The 13,164-nt window shown below is 44.3% G+C and overlaps 1 protein-coding gene across 4 annotated transcripts in view; it reads left to right on the top strand.

Annotated features, from left to right (window-relative positions):
- The window catches only part of BPHL (biphenyl hydrolase like), a 38,774-nt gene extending 26,010 nt beyond the window's left edge, over window positions 1–12,764 (top strand). For all 4 annotated transcript variants that reach the window (XM_086706412.1, XM_086706410.1, XM_086706411.1 and 1 more), the window contains exons 6-7: window positions 1,146–1,269; window positions 12,222–12,764. In XM_086706412.1, the coding sequence (XP_086562538.1) occupies window positions 1,146–1,269; window positions 12,222–12,275 (178 nt within the window). In that variant the 3' untranslated portion in view covers window positions 12,276–12,764. The remainder of the gene's footprint in view (window positions 1–1,145; window positions 1,270–12,221) is intronic.
- Window positions 12,765–13,164: the final 400 nt, after the last annotated feature.

The raw sequence follows: 13,164 nt of genomic DNA, 5'->3' as shown, positions 1-13,164 counted from the left end.
GGGGTAGGAGAGGGAAGCTTCTGAGACCTAGGGAAATACTTCCCTGGCCAACCCACCACCTTCTCATTTAGCAGGCAGTGACCCCCAAGTGAGGGGGAGGGACAGGCCAGGTGCCTGGACAGCTTTCTCAGAGCCCCAGCACTTTCTTCTCAACGCAGGCAGAAGCAGGGAGGAGGAAGGAGAGGAAGGAGCTCGCTTTATGGAGTACCTGCTGGGTGCCTAGAACCTTCAATATGACATCTCTTTTTAGCCTCATGGTTAACCCCAGAGAACTGTAACTATCCCTGTTTGACCAAGGAGGAGGCTAAAACTCATAACTAAGGAACTACCAAGATTTCACAGGCAGGAAACAGCAGGACAGGACCAGAACCAGGTTGTTCCACATTCACCTTAGAAATGTTGTTACAAATGGGGGTGAGGACCTCATAATCTCTGAAGCATGTCAGTCAGGAATGTCATGGAAGCAGGAGGGATGAAGAGAAGCTGGTTTGCCATGTGTAAATTTTAACCTCACAGTAAGGTATGTAAGCTTTAAGGGCTAGCTGGAAGCCCAAGAACCATTTAAGACATTATTTCAAGGGAAAAGCTTTCACATGCCAAGCATCTACCATCACTTTGCAAATTGGGGACTGCTCTATATAATATAAAGAATTGTGGGGTTTTTTGTTTATTTTTCCTATTTTACATGAATTATGACTATAAATCAAGTGAATTTCTTGTTTACTAATAGAGCTTCCAAAGCAGAGGGGAAAAAAATAGAGAAACAGGAAGACACCTCAGACCCCATCTTTTTTTTTTTTTTTAATGTTTATTTTTTTTTTTGAGAGAGAGAAACAGAGTGGGAGCAGGAGAGGGAGACACAGAAACCAAAGCAGGCTCCAGGCTCTGAGCTCTCAGCACAGAGCCCAATGTGGGGCTCAAACCCACGAACAGTGAAATCATGACCTGAGCTGAAATCTGAGGCTTAAGTGACTGGGCCATCCAGGGCCCCCACCTCAGACCCCATCTAAGGCAAACCACCTCTTCTACAGACAGGGACACTGAGGTCCAGAGAGAGGCATGATTTGTCTCAGTTCTCTGCTTTTCTGACTCACCTCCTGGGATGGTCCCGTTGAAGCAGATTATCCTTGCTATTTGTCTTTCAGGGAATATCTGTCGGCACTTGCTGCCCCTGGTTCAGTGCCCCACCTTAATCGTGCATGGGGAGAAGGATCCTCTGGTCCCACGTTTCCATGCCGACTTCATACACAAACATGTGAGAGGGTCACGGTAAGTCCAGTCTCTGCTTCAGCGCTCTGCCTTACCGCCTTAGGAAATGCGTGGAAGAAGCCTTGTAAGGAAAGGAAGCATGAAGATTGGGGTTTTTTAAGGTATTACCCGCCCCCTCATTTTGCCCATGTCAATAAATAGTACTGCTCTATTTAGGGTTCCAGAGAACCATGGCGCACATGGAGCCCTGATTTGTGGGTAACCAGTACCCGGAGGGAAAGAAATTCTTGGGTGGATTATTTTCATGTCGCCGCAAAGGCATATCTGCTAATAGGTAGTAAGCCCTGTAACACTGCAGACAGTTTAGATTTATAGCAATCATTGTTAATTAAAACACTTTTATATATTTGGGAATTTTCAGGTTAGTTTATCATTATAAAGGTACTATCGACCCTAGGGAAACTATATTAATTTATATTAATTCCAGAGATGCTGTCATTACTCTGGACATCTTTGGAATTCTTTTGGAATTGGCTTTAGTAATGAGAAAATCCTCCCTCCCTTCCTCTTTGCCTCCCTCCCTCTTTGCCTCCCTCCTCTTCTTTCCCTCCATGAGCCTTGTTTTTTTTTTTTTTTTTTTTAAATTTATTTATTTTTGAGAGAGAGACAGCATGAGCCGGGGGGGGGGGGGGGGGGGGGCGGGACAGAGAAGGAGACACAGAATCTGAACAGGCTTCAGGCTCTGAGCTGTCAGCACAGAGCTGAACACGGGGCTCGAACTCAGGAATGGGGAGATCATGACCTGAACTGAAGTCAGACACCCAACCAACTGAGCCACCCAGGCTCCCCATCCATGAGCTGGTTTCTGATGTCTACTGTGGACCAGCACTGCTTGGCATGGTCCTTGCTGGCCCCTGCCCTGTGTGCACGCAACAGCCCATCAGGGAAAGCAGACTCAGAAACAGTTCTACAACTTCTTTTTTTAATTATTAATTTTTTTTGATTTCCAGGATAGTTAAATATTAGTTTCAGATGTACTGATTTAACAGTGCTAAATATTAGTTACAGGTGTACAATATTGTGATTCAACAATTCTACACATTACTCAGTGCTCATTATGACAAGTGTACTCTTAACATTTTTATTTATTTTTGGGACAGAGAGAGACACAGCATGAACGGGGGAGGGGCAGAGAGAGAGGGAGACACAGAATCGGAAACAGGCTCCAGGCTCCAAGCCATCAGCCCAGAGCCCGACGCGGGGCTCGAACTCACGGACCGCGAGATCGTGACCTGGCTGAAGTCGGACGCTTGACTGACTGCGCCACCCAGGCGCCCCATGACAAGTGTACTCTTAACCCCGTTCACCTATTTCACCCATTCCCTACCCACCTCCCCTCTGGGAACCATCAGTCTGTTCTCTGTACTTAAGAGTCTGTTTCTTGATTTGTCTCTCTGTCTCTCTTTTTCCACTACTCGTTTCTTAAACATCACATATGACTGAAACCATATGGTATTTGTTTTTCTCTGACTGGCTTATTTCACTTGGCATTATACTCTCTAGATCCATCTTGCAAATGACAAGATTTTGTTCTTTTTACAACTGAACAATACTCCATTGTGTGTATATACCACCTCTTCTTTATCCGTTCACCAGTCGATGGACTCGTGGGTTGCTTCTATAATTTGGCTACTGTAAATAATGCTACTATAAACATATAATGCATGTATCTCTTTGAATGAGTGTTTTTGTATTCTTTGGGATAAATACTCAGTAGTGTGATTACTAGGGTGGGGTAGTTCCATTTTTAACTTTTTGAGGAAACTCCATACTGTTTTCCAGAGTAGCTGTATCAGTTTGCATTTCCACCAACAGAACAAGAGAACTCCCCTTTCTCTACATCCTCGCCAACACCTGTTGTTTCTTGAGTTATTGATTTTAGCCATTCTGACAGGTGTGAAGTGATATCTCCCTGTAATTTTTTGATTTGCATTTCCCTGATGGTGAGTGATGCATCTTTGCATGTCTGTTGGCCATCTGGATATCTTCTTTGGAGAAATGTCTGTTCATGTCTTCTGCCTTATTTTTTAATTGGATTATTTGTTTTTTGGATGCTGAGTTTATAAGTTCTTTACATATTTTGGATACTAACCCTTTATCAGATATATCACTTGCAAATGTCTTCTCTCATTCAGTAGATTGTCTTTTTGTTTTGTTGATCATTTCCTTTGCTGTGCAGAAGCTTTTTAATTTTTTTTTTTAACATTTATTATTATTGAGAGGCAGAGAGACACAGAGTGTGAGCAGGGGAGAGGTAGAGAGAGGGGGAGACACAGAATACGAAGTAGGTTCCAGGTCCTGAGCTGTCAGCACAGAGCCCGACGTGGGGCTGGAACTCACGAACTGTGAGATCATGACCTGAGCCGAAATCAGTCGCCCAACCAACTGAGCCACCCAGGTGCCCCTGTGCAGAAGCTTTTTATCTAGATGTAGTCCCAATAGTTTATTTTTGCTTTTGTTCCCTTGCCTCAGGAGACATATTAGTAAGAAGTTGCTATGTCCATGTCAGAGAAATTACTGCCTGTGTTTTCTGCTAGGATTTTATAGTTTTAGGCCTCACATTTAGGTCCTTAATCCATTTTGAATTTATCTTTGTGTGTGGTGTAAGCCATCCACTACTTCTTTTTTTTTTTTTTAATGTTTATTTATTTTTGAAAGAGTGAACGTGGGGTAGGGGCAGAGGGAGGGGAACATAGGATCTGAAGTGGGCTCTGCCCTGACAGCAGAGAGCCCAATGTGGGGCTTGAACTCACAAACTGCAAGACCATGACCTGAGCCGAAGTCAGACGCTCAGATGGCTGAGCCACCCAGGTGCAACAGCCACCCACTGCTTCTTAATCATATTATTCCATGATACATTTCAGCAGATTTCTTAAAGAATATTTAAATGTAGGGGACATGCTTCTTATTCTACAATAACATATAATTATTATAAAACTATAATTTTTATATCCATATAGCATTATATATTTTAAAGGGCATTTTACATACAATATCTAATAACTCTTCATAACAAACTTATGAAAAAATATTGTCCCTATTTACAGATGAGAAAAATCAAGGCTAAGAGATGTTAAGCAATCTTCTAAGGTTGCATAGCTAGTAAATGACAAATCCTAGATTTTTTTTTCCCCTCCTAATATAGCACTTTTCCCCCACAGCACAGCTGCCTCTCATAAACATACTCTTATTTTAATATGATGGTAAGATGCCTGGATTATATACTTGCTGACCTGGTTAATTATCTTCTAGCTTCAGAAATGACAGGTTTTGCACACTGACGCTCATGGTAAATGCAGCGTGTTCCCTCAGAAAACCAGGTTCAATAAAAGTCAGTCTGCAAGAAAGTTTAATTTAGGAATTCTGTTCTAAACCCATCTCCTAGCAACAGAATACATCAATATGGGAAAAAATTTTTCCCTTCCCGTTCAGATGTTAATTATTTCAGTGGACTATTTTGTGAAAGATCATTTTTTTAGAGCAGTATTCTTTGGAACAAGTGAGTTGAAGGTGAAGTGTTATTGGCAATGATTGTCTTCAACTAGTTTGCATTTTATACCTCTTACCTTCGTCTGCTAAAAGACCCCTTTATGTTGGACATGAATATGAACCCACCTGGAACACAGGTGGTTTATTTTGGACCCCACAAAAGGAAAATGGGTTCTTTGAGCACCAGAATCCTTTGAGGTTCAGCCATTTGACAACAGGGAAGCAGGTTAGAGTGGCAGGTTCCCAGTGAACTTAATATTTCATTATCTTGCTAGGTACATTTATAATTAAATTTAAGGATACAGTCTATCCCTTCAGAGATTATATCAACAGGTATTACATATGAAACAAATGCCTTTCTCTCAGAAGGAGGCCAAATGGGGGGTGCTGGGTGGCTCAGTAGGTTAAGGGTCTGACTTCAGCTCAGGTAATGATCTCACAGTTTGTGAGTTCGAGCTCCGCATTGGGCTCTCTGCTGTCAGCAAAGAGCCTGCTTCAGATCCTCTGTCCCCCTCTCTCTCTCTGCTTCCCCCCCAACCCTGCTCTCTTTCTCTCTCTCTCTCAAACATAAATAAACATTTTAAAAAAAAAAAAAGGAGGCTAAAGGAAGGGCAGGGTTGTTCAGCAGGCCTGCTTCCTATGTCAATTTGTCTCTCTTTTTGTGTATGTGTATGTGAGGAACAATGGTAGACTCTCTTGGAAGCGAAAAGGCCTTAAAGATCATTCGGGTTCAGTGGTTTTAAAATTTGTTTTTAGCTGAACCGTTCCTCCTAATAAACTCTGGTGCAGGAGTCCAAGATACAAAACATAAATAAGAGCTATTCTGATAATAGCAGCGATGGGGAGCAGACCTGTCCCTTTGATTCTTCTTGTTCTGCCTCAGCCCCTGTGCATTCCCTGCTCATCCAGCCCTCCCTCCTAGACTGAAAAGCCCTGATGTGGCTCACCACCTCCCTGGCTAGCTTGCTTCTTCTTGGGCATCACCCTAAGGTCAGCCCTGGCTCGCTTTCGGAGGATTTGTGTTGAGCAGAGGTTGGCGTCCATCAGAACCCTTTGGGGTTGCAGTGGATGGGCCCCAGGAGGCAGTGGGGCTGAGCCAGCTCAGAAGAGGATGTGACTACACAGCTGAGTAAGCTACATGTGTGCTTACAGTGTATACTGGTCAGCTGGGGCCGCTGTAACAAGTATCACACTGGGCGGTGTAAACAGTAGAAATCTATTCCGTCAGAGTTCTGGAGGCTGGAAATCTGAGATCAGGGTATCAGCAGGGTTGATTTCTTCTTATGTTTCTTTCCTTGGCTTATGGATAGTTCTTCTTCCTGTATCCTTACGTGGTCTTCCCTCTGTGTATGTGCCTTCATCTCCTCTTATAAGGATACCAGTCACATTGGATTGGGGCCCACTCATATGATCTCATTAATCGCCTCTTTAAAGATCTTCTATCCAAATAAGTCACACTTTGAGGTCGTGGGGGTTAGGACTTCAGCATATGGATTCGTAGAGGATGCAGTTCAGGGCATAATCCTATGTTTCTGTGGAGGTGCTCCGATCTTGGGAATGAGAGGACCAGCGGAGACGAGGGTCTGGGTTTCAGACCCAGCTGCAGATGACCAGTACCTTGCCTGGAATCCCCTTCCAGCCCTCAGCCCCTTCTGTGGCCTGGCCAAGTGTGCTCATCCCTCAGGTAGCAACTCAGATGTATCCTCCTCCAATTACTTATCTTTTTGGGATCACCTGGTCCTTTTTAACCGCTGTTAGCATGTAAATTTAATATTCCTCCTGCTGAGCATGTCAGCACCAGTCCCAGAATGTGGTCTAGTGCATTTTAAAGTGCTTAGTACACTTTGAAAGAAAGAGAACATGAGAGGCACACAAGGGCCATTGACTGGTGACTCAGTCCCAGAAAGTGTGGTGCAGAGTCCCAACTGCATGTTCTGAGACCAGGGCCAGAGAGCCAGGTCAGGTGGGAAAGAATGATGGGTAAAGTGTGCAAAGAGCTGGGGTTCAATGTCAACGAAAGGGGAGAGGTGGAAAATGGAGTCTTTCCTGGAAAGCAGAACTGGTGTGTTGGAGTCCTGGAACCCTTCATAGCAGTGGTTACATGCCCTGGCAGGGAAGGAGATGGACCCAGGTCTGAGTGCTGGCTCTGTCACTAAGTGTGTGCCCTTCAGCAGTGTGCATCTGTTTCTATACCTCTGTTTCCCTGTGTGTAAGATGGTGATGATACCTGTCATTTGTTTGTACATTTAAGATTTAATAGGAGCTCAGTATGCAGTAGCTGCCACTTCTGTGGGTGGAATGCTGCTGTGGGTTCAGGTGATCAGGGGCCCGAGGAGACAGCTGGGGTGTGGCTTGTGAGTAGGTCAGTGGCAAGCTGCCCTCGACCCAATTTTCAGCACCATTGTCAGTACAGGTGTGTGGGTGTATTAGCGTTCTCCAGAGAAACAGAACCAATAGGATACACATAACACACACACACAGGGGCTCCTGGGTGGTTCAGTTGGTTGGGTGTCTGACTTCAGCTCAGCTCATGATCTCACAGTCCATGAGTTCGGGCCCCGTGTCAGGCTCTGTGCTGACAGCTCAGAGCCAGGAGCCTGCTTCGGGTTCTGTGTCTCCCCCTCTCTCTCTCTGCCCCTCCCCTGATCATGCTCTGTCTCTCTCTCTCTCTCAAAAATAAATAAAAACATTTTTAAAAATTTTAAAAGAAAATAACACACACACAGGTTGATTTACTATATGGAATAGGAATTGGCTCGTGAAATTATGGAAGCTGAGAAGTCCAAGATCTTCAGTGGGCAAGCTGGAACATCTAGCAAACTGGAGACCTGAGAGAGCCAATGGTGTGGTTCCAGTGTGACCGAAGGCCTGAGAACCAGAAAGAGTCAGTGTTTCAGTTTGAGTCCAAAAGCAAGAAAAAGTTGATGTCTCAGTTTGAAGGCAGTCAGGCAGGAAGCATTTCCTCTTATCTGGGGGGGGGGGGGGGGGGCAGCCTTTTTCTTCTATTCAGACCTTCAACTGATTGGATGTGGCCCACCTATATCAGGGAGGACAATCTACTTCACTGAATTCTAATGATTTAAATGTTAATCTCATCCAAAAACACCCTCACGGAAACACCCGGAACAATGTTTGATCAAATATCAGGGCATCCATGGCTCAGTCAAGTTTACACATAAAACCAACCATCACAGTGGGGAGGGCAAAGGTACAGGCATTCTCCACAGAGGTCTTGGCCTGTGGTAGGTTCACTGGAGGATGTGCCAGCAGGCTGGCAGTGAGGGTACACGTGATTAGGTTGTCTAGGCAGTGGGCCAGGTTCTGTCCTCTGACTCATGGAAGGGAAGAAGAGAGGAAGGGACTTCTCTCTGTAGCTTCCTGGGCTCTTCAAGTCTGGCCATCAGAGGTCAGATGGCCCCAGACCTCCAGTGCAGGCCAGGAGGAGATGCACATGAGCGGGGGTGAGATGAATTGACCTAGGTGACAGAGATTCATGCTGAGGACAAAGGTTTGTTTTTAGCTCTGTGGTAAAGTGAGCCAGGTTACTGGGAGTAGGTGGACAGTAAGCAGGGATGGCTGCCTTGGCTTCCACTTCTAGGCCAACCCCAAATATGTGACAGGGGAGGGGAGATGTGCCCTCCCCTCTAACTGCCCCGGATGACTTTCTCTCTAGCTCTCCCCATCCCTTCCTCCTGCAGGTGCTCCCTCTAGTGCCTCATCTCTAACTGTTTGCTGCTGTGGTTGAAGGGAAAGCAATCAGCTCAAGATCCCACTTAGGGTCAGGTTACAAGATTAACTCCAAACAGGATTAGGCTCATCCTTACAAAGCTGAATCCTTTGCATTGTAGTGAGAGTGGGGTCTCATCCTTTCTAGACAAGACTTACCGTGACATGTTGTAAAATCTCTCCAACTGGAGTGGATTGTGTTAGCCAAATGTAAATAGATTATGCTCCCAAGTCAGAGCATTTCATTAATATGCCATACATAATTAGAACCTTTGTAAGGACTTTTGCACATTGTAAAGTACAATTCAATAAGAATAAGAAAACAATAGCAAACATTTATTGGTCACTGTGTGCCCAGAGATCCCGTACTATGAGCCTCATATGCATTTTGTCATCAGAATAATCCTATGGGGGTAGATGCTGTTACTCATCCCCCTTTTCCAGATGAGGAATTGTGGTTTCAGGAGATGAAGTAACTTGCTAGTATAGATCCCATGTTGATTAGACTGGACATGTCCTGACCCCATACTGCCCATGCCTTTAACCCTGTGGTATCACCTCCAATAACATGCAGCTGTGACCCAAAGAAAGCTCTCAGTCCAGTCAGAAGGCCCCTACTTGGCCCTTGTAATCCCCCAGGTTTGGCAAGGCTTGTGTCTCCACACACGAGTTACAAGCATCCATCTGGTAGACCCCGATAGCCCAGAGGGGTCTGTTCCTAGCTGTGGCATTACTAGAAAAATAGCCTCTGAGGAAGTTTTGTTTCTTTCTAATGCTTGAGACAAGGTTGCATTTGAGAGAAGAAACTTCGCAGCAAGATCTCTACTTCCGCCTTTCCCAAACATCTACTTGGGCCTGGCTGCCCTCTGGCTGAGAGGAGAGAGCCTGCTGGGGAAGATGCAGGCTGGGAGGCCATGCTCTACACCCCTGCTTTACCAGTTTGAAGGGAATTATGGCCCATCCATTATCACCCTTTTCTTAGATGGGCTCTCTAAAAGGAACAGAGAGGGCGCCTGGGTGGCTCAGTCGGTTGAGCCTCCGACTTCGGCTCAGGTCATGATCTCATAGTTTGTGAGTTGGAGACCTGCATCAGGTTCACTGCTGTCAGCACAGAGCCTGCTTCGGATCCTTTGTTCTTCTCTCCCTGTGCCCCCCCCCCCCCCCCCCCCCCCGTGCTCACGCTGTCTCTCTCAAAATAAAGAACATAATAAATAGATGGATAGATAGATCGATAGATAGCAAGCAGAGAATAAAGAATTGAAAGGGGATGTTGTTGGCAGCCAGGTTTGGATGGCCTGGGGAGGAATGCCTGAAAGAGAGAAGGCCTCCCTGTGAGTCACATTGCTGTCCAGTTTTCATAGGGGAAGAGCTCCAGGTACAAAGAGCGACTACTTTGGTTTTTGGTTAAAACAGAAATGCTCAGACTTAACTAACAACTTTATGGGTTCATATATGATGTAGAGGTTTATCATATCCAAAGTGAAGGAAAAAACTATAGTGCATTACTTATTGCCTGTTCCTGTCTGTAGCTCTCCGAGCTTAACTTGAAAGCTGTAGAAGGTTAGACTGAGGAAGGAGAGGTAATATAGTGGGGCCAGCGTGTTTCTCCTTCGTCACCTCATCTGTGAAGAGCATCCTGGAAGGAGTGTTCTCAAACAGAGGTAAAACCACCACTGAATTTACACTGTGGGATTAGACACACTTCTGTTGCTGAGAAGATCTAGAGTCACATCTCTTTTTCTAAAGGAGCCAAATGCAGGCAGGAGCCGGCCCCAGCAAGCAGGAGGCCCCTTCATTTCCAGCTGAGCCATGTGTTTGATTGTGGGGGACTTGCTACTGGTTTTCCTGGAAAATGTGGTTGTTTGAAAACACAGAGCATGGGATTAGTTCCTTTTGTTATTTGGGTGAGAAGCTCCCTCAGCAGTACACTGCTACATTGCCTTGACATCTACATATTTATGCCTGTCCAGGTGACTGTTCCCAAAGAGGTACACTTGGTAAGTGTTAAGTGTAGTGAATCCTGTGTCAGACCTAAAGGCCAAGGATATACTAAGGACCTTGAAATGACCTCCCAAATGTATCAAGGAGAAGAGTGATTTTCTTCATAACCCCATCCATCCACCCACCTATCCACAGTCCAGTGCAGTTCTGAATGTAGATGCCTCAAAACAGGCCTCCACTATTTTTAATGAAGGGGACCTAGTTTTTCTTTACCTGAGACCTATAGAGATTACCACATGAATAGTGCAGGAGCACAGGCTAAAAACCAGAAGAGATTCACAGTAGGTGTCTCTTCTTCCTTGGGAATCCTGAGAAAATTGTAGCAACAGGGTAGAGCGTGTGATAACCAGCTTGACTACCCACGAAGGAAAACGTCCAGCTTTGGCAGGTCGGGGTTCCTCTGCTTCAGAGTTCAGTTAGTATATATTCAGTTTAGCCTAGACATGTCCTTCTATGACCTTTCAATATCCTTGCAGTTTGTTATTTTCTGCCTTCTAAAAATGGAGACCCTGAGCATCCCTGCAAGCCCTTGTTCCTTGTGTAGCACAACTGGGGTCCTGTCTTTGGGGTTGGTGCAGCTTATCCTTTATTTCCTGAACCACATTAAAATTGAATTTGGAGTGTCCTGGCTATTAATGGCATTATTAGCTTTCCCCATGGCCTCAGAAAGATGCCAACAATATATCCTTTTTCAAGTAGATTATCATGTGTATCTACATACACCTACCTCACACCCAGTGTGGTGGAGTTGCAGGGGGTCCAACATTGTCCAAAGACAGCTCTATTCCCCAGCTCCTTTTCCCTGCAAATCCTCCTTAGTGCTCACTGAAGTTCTTAGAGCTCTCAAACCCCAGTTGCTGAAAGGTCAGAGAATTAGGCAATTTGCCCCAGTATGACCCTTTTAATGTCCCTATTGTTACTGTATATAAAATAGCTTGAACTTGTGCTTATATCCTAAAAGCTTTGTTTAAAATTTTTATTATTGCTGCGCTTTTATAGCCAATAAATGCAGAATTCAGAGAAGACTGCTTTTATTAAAGAAATTGCAACCAGCCACTTTTGACCAAAAGCTTATTGAAAGAAGTCTCATGAGCACAGTGAGGTTTGCCACAAGACATGTTGTGACAGCTGCAGAACAAAGCGTTGCTGATGCCGCCTCCAGCTGCCCTCAACAATCCTAAGGAACACTTAACTTGCCCTTTGTCTGGTGGCTTATATCCAGACTTAGTCAATCCTCCAAAAATGACTGAGTGATTTTGAGCCTTAAACAACAGGCTGGTGGGGGCTGTGATTTCTGATTTGGGCTTTCACTGTAGGAAACCCCAAGAAGCTCACCTGTTCCAATCCAGTGGAGTCTGGACATTTCGTATTTTTATCATCTCCTCAACCTTCTTTCTTAAAGTCAACCTTATTAAAATGGATTTTTTTTTCTCCCTAGGTAATGACCAAATCACATCCCCCACTCTCATCAGATTTAAAGTCAAACTCTTTGTTACAGGATACAGTTCCAACAGTTGCCATGTGTGTGCTCTGTTAAGTCAACGCCCAAGAAGCTTTCACCCTTAAGTCTATATTCGGGGAAAGTTTGTATTACGTATCTTATGTTTTCTCCCCAATAGTAGTCACGAAAAGAAGGGGCGGTTTTCCACTTCAGATTTTCATGAAATGTTAGAAAGGGTAAGAGTTTGATTAAATTGTGTGCCATTAATCATAAGTGCTTTTTTTTTTTTTTTTAGGTTGCATTTGATGCCAGAAGGCAAACACAACCTGCATCTACGTTTTGCAAATGAATTCAATAAGTTAGCAGAAGACTTCTTACAATAAGAATGCCCACTGCTGGGAGCTGGGCATTCCTTAGTGTGGGGCTTCAGCCTGTTGCCACCTGTGAAACACACCCGTCACACCTCACCTGCCTCCCATGCTTTCTACTCCCTGCAAAGTACTCTCAGACATACACAAATAATGACCTATTAAAACGTCTTCTAGGGGCATCTGGGTGGTTCAGTGGATTAAGTGTCTGCTTCTGGATTTCAGCTCAGGTCACGATCTTGTGGTTCATGAGTTCGAGCCCTGCATCCTGCTCTGTGCTGACAGCTCAGAGCCTGCTTGGGATACTTTCTCTCTGCCCCTCCTCCCCTCATACTCCCTCTAAATAAATGAATAAACACAAACAAACTTAAAGTCTTGTAGCTATAAAGGCTACAAAAATTAGATCTGATTTTTTAAACATTAAGTTGTGAATTCTACCATTAGTTAAAATAAATTCTGGTTGTGATTTACTTTCTCTTGTATCTTAGGTGAAGCATTTGGAGTATTTATCACTGTTATTTCAGGGTACATTGAATCTTGAATTTATGCTGTACTTTTTATCTGAGAGGTACAAGTTTTCGCTGGTCTTTTTACTTGTGTTTATCACATTGTTCAAAGTAGAGAAACACGACCCTCCATACTACATTTTCACAAGGGTTGCTGGAACTACAGCAAGTAAGGGAGGAAGGTTTGCTTTGTCCTTAAATCTCGATTCACTCCTGGACATGTTTACTGGATTCATTTACTTTAATACTTGGGGTCAGTGAAAATGAAAAATATGTCTTTATATCTGTCTTTATTAAAAGAGCAGAGAAGCCATTAACTTAAAAATACTTAACAAAAATCCAATTTTGTTAAGATGACTAAACC

The sequence above is a fragment of the Puma concolor genome, chromosome B2, assembly GCF_028749965.1.
Source record: "Puma concolor isolate L17-30 chromosome B2, mPumCon1.1.hap2, whole genome shotgun sequence".
Classification (NCBI taxonomy): domain Eukaryota; kingdom Metazoa; phylum Chordata; class Mammalia; order Carnivora; family Felidae; genus Puma; species Puma concolor.
The sequence above is the reverse complement of the archived record's forward strand: the minus strand, read 5'-3'. Positions and strand labels throughout refer to the sequence as shown.